General features: G+C 50.7%; 1 protein-coding gene across 5 annotated transcripts in view; it reads right to left on the bottom strand.

Moving 5' to 3' along the window:
- Positions 1 to 446: 446 nt before the first annotated feature.
- The window catches only part of LOC122395991 (homeotic protein antennapedia-like), a 127193-nt gene continuing 118978 nt past the window's right edge, over positions 447 to 8661 (bottom strand). For all 5 annotated transcript variants that reach the window (XM_043394031.1, XM_043394028.1, XM_043394029.1 and 2 more), the window contains exon 3: positions 447 to 1661. In XM_043394031.1, the coding sequence (XP_043249966.1) occupies positions 1408 to 1661 (254 nt within the window). In that variant the 3' untranslated portion in view covers positions 447 to 1407. The remainder of the gene's footprint in view (positions 1662 to 8661) is intronic.

Below are 8661 nucleotides of genomic sequence, written 5' to 3'. Positions count from 1 at the left end.
CTCTCTTTTTTTTTAGCTCCTCCGCTGCTTCGTCTTTCTCTCTAAATAGGTGTGCAGATGTTCCCCGGAATTTCCTCGATTTTTCTCGTTTTGTTTTCCACGTCGAATCCTCCCGGCACTGGAGAAACACATTCGAAGATCACACTTGGCACGTTCGCGATTCCTAAATACCCTCGCTGAGCCACCGCGGTATTGTAGAGAAAAACCTATCTAAACGATCCTCTAAGAACACTAAACCGTTCATCTACTCGCTAAACAGAGACACGACGGACGACCGTCCTCGTTTCCGCTATTTTAACTAACCGCTCTACGACACTACGCGTGTACGACGTAAGAGAATAAATAATAAAACGCTTTCCTAAGGTATATTCGCGCGGTATTTTCCACATACACTCTCGTACCACGATCCGCAACACGACGTCACATTCGCTCAAAACCTTTCTCTCCTCGTCGTCGCGGCGCAACATTCTCGCTCATCTTTATACATATACACATATATGTATATGCATATATAACCACACATATATTTGTATGTATATATCACTTTACACGGGCTCATTCATTCTCTACTTACAATTACATAGATCCGAGCATTCGCGCGCGCAACTCCCACGTTCTCTCGCGACATTAAAGTACGTATATTTCGTTTCTCTCCGTTATCTCTATAATTATTATAATTATTATAGGCTTTAGTACAATTACATTCGGTTAAATGTAATAGAGGTTAACGCGGTTCTGATTAGCATGTGATCCAGTTTTCTTACGATCCGATCCCTCTTCTTCGGTTTCCTCGACGTTCCGCTACATTGTTATTAGAAGATCGCGCGTCCCTATAAATCTTCATCCGACTCGTTCCGTGTGTCCCGTTCCATTTCCTCTCTCTTTTCTGTATTCCCTCGTGTCCCTCGTCCTTCCATTCCTCTTATCTCGCATTCCCTTCCCTCTCTCTCTCTCTCTCTCTCTCTCTCTCACTCTCACCCTCTCTCTCTTTTCGTCCCTTTGTCATCGTCCCGTTCACGTCTTCACTTCCATATCTCCGCACTGTCTGTCGGCCGCGTTCGTTTCTCGTTCTCCGTTCGTCCCTTATATCCGTCATCCCTTCTCTCTTCTCCTTTTTTTGGTACGAGCAACTTGATTAACACGACAAAATAAGCGTCATTGCTGTTTTTTGGGGGGAGGGCTGGGGGAGGTGTATGTGTGTGTGTCTGCGTGTATATATACGAGGTGGGGTTGGTGGTTTTGCAGGAGATGTGGGGGGGGGGGGGGGGGGGTTTGGAGGTCGTCGGGGGTTGCAGGTCTGGCGGGGTTTCGGGGTTAGGGGTGGGGAGGAGGTAGTGCTGGAAACAAGGTATTAACGACCCTGAGAGAGATGAGACCTCTTTGGAAGTTCCACTCCTCGGGACTCTCTCAACCCTGCGGCGACGTCTGCGGCGAGATCTCGGTGTCGCCGTCGCCCGAGCCTGGCTCGCCCTTCGTCTTGTTCTCCTTCTTCCACTTCATCCGTCTGTTTTGAAACCAGATTTTGATTTGCCGCTCCGTCAGGCATAGCGCGTGCGCGATCTCGATGCGCCGCCGCCTGGTCAGGTATCGGTTGAAGTGGAACTCCTTCTCCAGCTCCAGGGTTTGGTATCGGGTGTACGTTTGTCGTCCTCGTTTCCTCTCTGAAACATGGAAAGGCCAACGGATTCTCGTTAGTGTCGCGTTTTCTACACGTTCTCGCCTGCTTATCGAAAGGAACGCGACCGCGAATCGGGGTTAACGCGTCCACCGCGCAAAACGAACCCAACGCCGTGACCTTCATCGCGATTGACCCCTGCTCTCTTTTTACTTTGCTACGATTCCTGGCGATGTTCCACAGGAGTTATGTGCACATACAGAGTTAGGTATATATGGTTTACAGCAAGAGTCAATCCAGAATCTGAGCAAACGATGCTAATAACTACAGTCTATCTCTTGAAGAGGTATTCTTGGTTAAATAAATCGGGGACACGTTGAAGGATCGGCTCCTTCGGCAACAACGTCCCTGGAATCCTAACATATTTCTACCGTGTCGTGTAAGTTACAAAAGGTATCGCCATTTTTCCCTTGGAAATCGTTTATAAAATCTTTACGAATCCCCGGGATTCTTATTCATCAACATCCAGGCGAAATACCCGGCGCGATCGGCGAGTGGACCCGTACGCGAGCGCTTCGTTAGCCGGTCCGTACGCCTCCCGGTGGAACGCCTGGCCCGCTATCCGGGATATTTAATGAACGCCGGGCAACCTGCCCCGGCACGCGGGAAAGTTTTTACCGCGGCCCCCGTCGAAACAAAAATACCTGTCCGGCCGAAGAAAAAGCTCGTGGCCGCCGGTTCGTAGGCGCAGTTCCGCGTATGATAGATACCTTACAGATATCCGTGACATGATCTGCGCTCGGTGTGGCGGTACACGAATCCCGTACAAGAATATTAATTGTGCTTGCCAAGGGAGCAAGGGAAAGGGAGACAAGAGGCGAACGGACAGAGAGAACCAGCTGGTACCGGCGCGCGGGCGAGCAAACGCGTCCGTGAGGGTCCGCACACCGCCTCGTCCCAGACATAATCTCAAAGGGTTAGGTTAGCCGCTTGCCACACGAGCGCAAGAGGGCAAAACGAGGATATTTCAGAGTGGTACGAGGGAGGGAAAAAACGAAGAGGGGGCGCGGTGGACGTGCAGAGGAGGAGAACGAGGAGGAGGAGGAGGAGGAGGAGGTGGTCGGAGAAGACGAAGAAGAAGAAGAAGAAAACTCCTTGGTGAGCATTCGAGGCAAACGCCGCCCGTCGCGCTGTCGGCCGATGAAGACGGATGGCGATTCTCCTCCGGAGCGAGAGAGGGAGAATTCTTGGAGGGTTCTGCGTCGCTCGACCGGACGGAGATAGAGGCCCGAGGGAGAGGGAGAAACTCTGGGAAGATGCCCTCTTGTTCCCTCCCTCGGGCTACGCTCTCAAATTAACAACATACCAATCTCTTTACTTATAACTTTTAACGATTTGGCTAGCTCGACCAAGGAAAGAGTTATCTCCCGCCTCGGCCGCCATTGTCTCGACAAGACTGGAACGGAGCTTCGAAGATCGCTACAAGTATTGTGATTCTAGAATCTCTGGACCAAGCCTGCTTTGATACTTCTAATAATATTGATCCTCTAACGAGTGCCCGATTCGTCTGCACGGTTTCAAACGACCACGCGGCGAACCTCGAGACCGAAATACGATGTCGACGATGTTTGTCGCGAAGCTGGAGTCCTGCTCGACCAATCAAAGGATCCCCGAGATAAACATAGATCCCTCGTTTCGTCAAAGAGGCTTTCACGCGCGTTACAACTCGTATGGCCGAGCTTATTAATATTCATTCGTCAGACGGTTAATGAAGGCACCTCTTGAAACACCGGCTACACACTGACCCAGAAGATCGTCAAAGCGTTCGCGGAATTAACGTACGGGCTGACGTGCTCGAGCTGCCGTGCACCGATTAGTTTATGCCTCTTTATCGATAACAGTCTTATTACAGAAATTTTAAACGATTCGCGAACGAAGGATTTACGTGTACCATCGGGGTACGAAAATTGCACAGGCTTTGAAACGGCCAACCAACGGGCAGCGGACCGGTCAAAGAGATTCCTAATAACGATGGCGCCTCAAAAGCGGTCGTTGACTGATTCCCAGTACCCGACGCGTGCAACTGCTTCCTATTAAAGTTCGTTTGTCGTACCGAGAACGAAGATGGTATCATCGCGAGACGCGTCGCGATCAAGCTGCTACAAACTCCAAAATAATTCCAAGTCGTTACATTTTTCCTGGCGTCGGGAATGGGGATCCTCCGTGTCGACTCCGCCCTCGGATAACTATTACCCTAATAACATGGTGGCCGAAGGATATTAGCAATATCCTACCGGTTTAAATATGCACGGTTCGCGATTCGAAGTCGATCGATTCCGCCGGCGAGGACTCGAATCTTGATTAGCCTCGTCTGCCGGCTGAATTAGACATTGGTCGGTCCGCTTTTTCTCGTTGGCCGAGCATGCGGGCTTAATTAAAGAGGCGTTCTGTGCCCGACAACACGCTCGTAACAGTAATGCGTGCGGAAAACGGCCGCATGTATGATTATGCAGACTACGGAGGACGCGAACCGGAATCGATCGAAAAAGAGAGAACGCCGCTTCGACCTCGTTTTAGCGAAAATAAATGAAATCGCCTAGGGAAGGTACGCGTGATCGAGTTTGGGGGTTACGTGGACATCCCCCTGGATTCAAAAGTCACAGAGAACTCAAAGAAACTACTTTGCCTTAGGTAGAAATAGAGTTAATCTATTGTCTCGTTATCTTTATTATTATATTATATATTCTTTCACGATCCTATGTAAGCAGCCTATAGGTTTCTAATCCCTGCAGTTAAGTGACATTATCGACTGAAGGCATTGCAGAGTAAAAGTTATTTATTCAGTCAGTCGAGTTTCTTGAACCAATGTTCAACCATTCCATTTAACTATTAAAGGAAAAATATCCTGCACCTAGAAATTATTTGACGAACACAGCCGAAGAAGGAAAATGGACAGCGTCGAAAGTTAACGAGTTGCACGCAACGGAGTTCGCAGTATACGAGGCAATTGGGAATTTTTTCAGAAAGAAAGGCGCCAGGACTGGAGGCAGCGATATTAGTTTGGATCCTAGGCGCTCCAGAGTCCTTGAGACGGTGCGAAAGCGTTATCCGCGCGCGCGATCTCTGGCAAATTAATCACCGCCGCGCAGCCTTCCAGGCTGGAAAGAATTTAATGGTGTGTTTTCATCGTGCGAACACGTCGTGGGAAACGAAGGCTGGGGTGTGCGCGGCTTTCTTTCGCCGGTTGACCGCTAATCCAAGACGCGTGGAGGCGCGGAACAGCTGAAACAACGTCGCCCGAGGGAGGCTGGGAGGATCGCGATCAGGAAAAACGGTTCGCTCTGGGAATTCACCTCGGTCCGGAAACCCCCGAGCAACGCGAAGAAGTAGTTTTTTTCAGCATCGCGCGGAGGACGGATCATCGACGGCGCGAGGCGCACGGAGCGTGTTAAAGAGGTCGATAACAAGAAAACCTGGTCCTGGGGTAGCCTCGGTTTATGCTGAACCGGCGTTGCCGGTGCTCTCGCGGACGGAGGTGACTTTAAACGCGGGGCAATAAATTAACGGCGTTGGGTTACGCAAGGATCAAATGTCCCCTGGAGTATGCCCGAGAGATTTATGGGTCTGCCTTCACTGGCGCAGCATGAAGGAACGGAACGGAACAGAACAGAACGTACACAACCGTGCGGGCTTATTATAGGCTAGTTGCTCCGCTTCTCCGCTTCTCCTCCAGCCGACTGGTCTCTTTCAGACCCGCCGCAGGATACACGCAGGACTTTTCAGACGAACAGCTAGCCGGATGTTGTAACCCGCTAATAAGGCGCGGCCACCACTCGCTGCCCAATTAAGCTAAGCTTTACGTGGGCACCTTAAGGCCAGGCCTTGAAACGCTCTTCGATTAGATACCCTAGATATCCCATTAATTTTATCGCTCGCCCTCTATCCTTCTTCTGGACCGTTTCGAGCCCGTCGGGATTATATGACCGGTCGACGTCGCTGACAGAGGTTCAGATTAATCGCGAGGAATCCGTTGAACCGCCCTGGCGAACGCGACGGATATTTCGGGGGATCTCTGACCATACCCCCACCTAACCTCGGCGACGACGATTATTTTAACACCTGCCCAGGTAACGATCTCGCGAGCTTTCCGAAACTACGTGGAAATAACGGTTCCGACCGGCATCCCTTTAATCCCGACCACGAACAAGCGATCGAACTTCCTCCGGTTCTACGGTCCGCATCCGTCCGAGCCACCATATATTTTAAGCGCGGCTATCCGTCTTGCTTTTTGTATTTCCGTTCCGGGCTGCTTTATGTCACGTTGTTTTCGTTCGAACTTTCTTCGCCGGGGGACCCTACGGTTTTTGCCAGCCGAACGGAGACACCACGGGCCCCTCCGCGCAGGGGTCGCACCACGCCGACAAGATAACCTTCGTTCAGGAATTTCGCCGGTTGTTTATGCGCGGCACCGCGAGGAGGGTCGCATTCCTGCCCTCGCGAACTTCCTCGATCCGCCGTCGAAAAAATTATTAACGCCTCCCGGCGATCGGAACGACCCGTCTTCCGTTCGTTTCCCCCCCCGGTAATCGAACAGCTGGCCGCGATTACTCTCGCGGACGGGCTCTCCTCCCGTGAGCAGCCACCTGGACACGAACCGTAGACGACGACGCGGGGATGGAATTCGACAGAAGTCGCCGCGACGGAGTAAGAAGAACGAAGAGTCCTCCGACACTCATAGAGGGGACTTAGAGAACCCCGGGGAGAGCGGTGTACCCGATAGGAAGAAGCCCTCGGTTTCCTTTTTTTGTCCCGCGGCCAGACGAGCAGACAACCGGACAAGAAGACGGAGCCCGAAAGCCCGGAGGAGAGCTGGAAGGTCGAGATAATGAGCAGCGAGAATGGCCCGGCACGACGTATGCATTTGTACGGGGGATATCACTCGGCTTATCCGATGTCCTACTTTGTCCGCCATCGTTCCTTTTCATTTACACCTGCTTGTCGCGCCTCCGTGGGCGGATGTGAGAAACGACGCGCCAAACGGACGCACGAAATTTGCGAACGCTCGCTGGTAGCTTTTCGAATAGAAATATTCGAAAGCTGATCGAGATGAGAACAGTATAGAGCCTTGGAAAAATATCGCTTTCGGTGAATGTCGAAAGGAGGATCGCCTGTTAACCAGATTCGACCGCCAGAAAATTGTTCCTAATATAGGTGTCCGATCCCAGCGATCCGTTTCCAGAATTTTTTGTGAGCGTCTTCGGAGTTACGGGAGTCCCTGATCCGTGCACAAAGAGAATCGTTCTCGCTTTCGCTCCAGTTTCCCCCAATCTCGTGGTTTAATTTATACATGCAGGTCCATCAGAGGCCCATATCCCGCCGCCCGTATCGTCCATGGTTGTCTCGGGAGTTCATGGCGGCGGCCCAAAAAGCAAACGGACATAGGATTTCCGTGGACCCATCCATCATCGTCATCCGTCCCTACGCCCTCCTCCGACCGACTTCCCCTCTTTCTCACCCTCCGCCCTCCTTTGCTCGCTCTCTTCCCTGTCTCGTTCGCTCCCGCGTCGTTTCCTCGACGCTCCTCCTCTCCCGACCCTCTGGGGCTCCGTCCTCTTTTTGAATATCTCACGAAGCCGCCATCGTTACGGACACCAATCTCGCGTCTGGCAACGCGGACTAGAACGAAACGCGTTTCGAGATGGGAATCTCGATCCCCGCGACCCTTGCCAGCTTCGCCCACAGGTTAAAACCGTACGCCCGCCACATGGCACCGAGGGACTTGCTTTCCAGAAAAAAAAAACGTCACAGGTATTAACGCTGAAGCTACCACGACCGGTCCAATGACCGTTTCTACAAGTTCGTTTAGAATTTCTAACATACAATGAAATCTATAGCAGAGATGAAAGGAGAGAATCTTCAGTTTTCACTTAAAACGGTTTAACAATGTGTATTAAAAATATTTAATGGTTTTATTAATTATTAAGCCATTGTTAGAAGCGCCAACCTCCCGCTTTCCGTATTCGAGATATCGTAATTAATGTAAAAGAGTATTTTTCTTAATTTGACTATCTCTGTCTCCGTCTGACGCGTCGCGTCGAACCTCTTTGTCGCACGTGAGTCGTGCTGACCTACCCCACGAACGTGACTCTCGTGACCTAGTTTCGGCGCAGTGTTTCCAAGAATTTACTGCACACTGTTTACTATCGATGCGCGCGCGAGATCAATGCACTCGCGAGCGCAACAACGAAACGTAAACAAACCCTATCTACGAAACTGGCCACCGCATCGACTTGAAACTAAAATCGCTATATCTCCGGAACTAATTATGCTATCGACAAGTTCGACCACTCATATTAAAAGGCATTTCACCCTCTATCCAATGAACCTAACAGCATTTATAATTTATTTTCTCTTCTATGTTTATTTTGCAATTTACTTTGACGCTACATAAAGTTCCAGCAGTTCCTATTGATTATACGACTCCTTGATTATATATTGTTTGTTTAATCGAAAATAAATTTTAATTTGAGAGAAATAAGTATATTACTGTCCCGATACCGAGCGTCTTTTGGCAAATAAACACGCCCACGTGCTGGGAGCCACGCGAGCCCGATTCGAGCAACGAGCGAACGGGGTATCCCGGGCCTATAAATCCGCGTCCCGCCATTAATCGGGGGAAGAAAAAAATGAAGCTAGCCAGGGAGCAGCGAGGGCCACTTTAATTCCTCGTTACGTCCACGGGTTATTGGCCATTTACGTGGATATTCGCGCGATTAATTCGCCGGTAATCTGCTCCTTTGCCGCGCGTCGGTCCGTCCGGGCGTTCGTGTCTGTGCTCGGATTACATAAGAAACGCGTTGCCCGTGTACACGTGTACGCAATAACGGAAGCCTCGCGCCTATGTAACTGCACCGCTGCACGCTTATTTGCCGCCGAGGCGGGGACGGGCTGGTGGAGAACCCGATATCATAAATCTTTTCGCGCAAAGGGGATCGCAATTATCTTGCGCATTAAATGCATCGCCAGTGTCGATGGGATCTCTTTCC

The sequence above is a fragment of the Colletes gigas genome, unplaced genomic scaffold (assembly GCF_013123115.1).
Source record: "Colletes gigas isolate AHSC1104 unplaced genomic scaffold, ASM1312311v1 Colletes_gigas_Sc00006, whole genome shotgun sequence".
Taxonomy (NCBI): Eukaryota; Metazoa; Arthropoda; class Insecta; order Hymenoptera; family Colletidae; genus Colletes; species Colletes gigas.
Note: the sequence above shows the minus strand (reverse complement) of the source record. Positions and strands in the feature narration are given on the sequence as shown.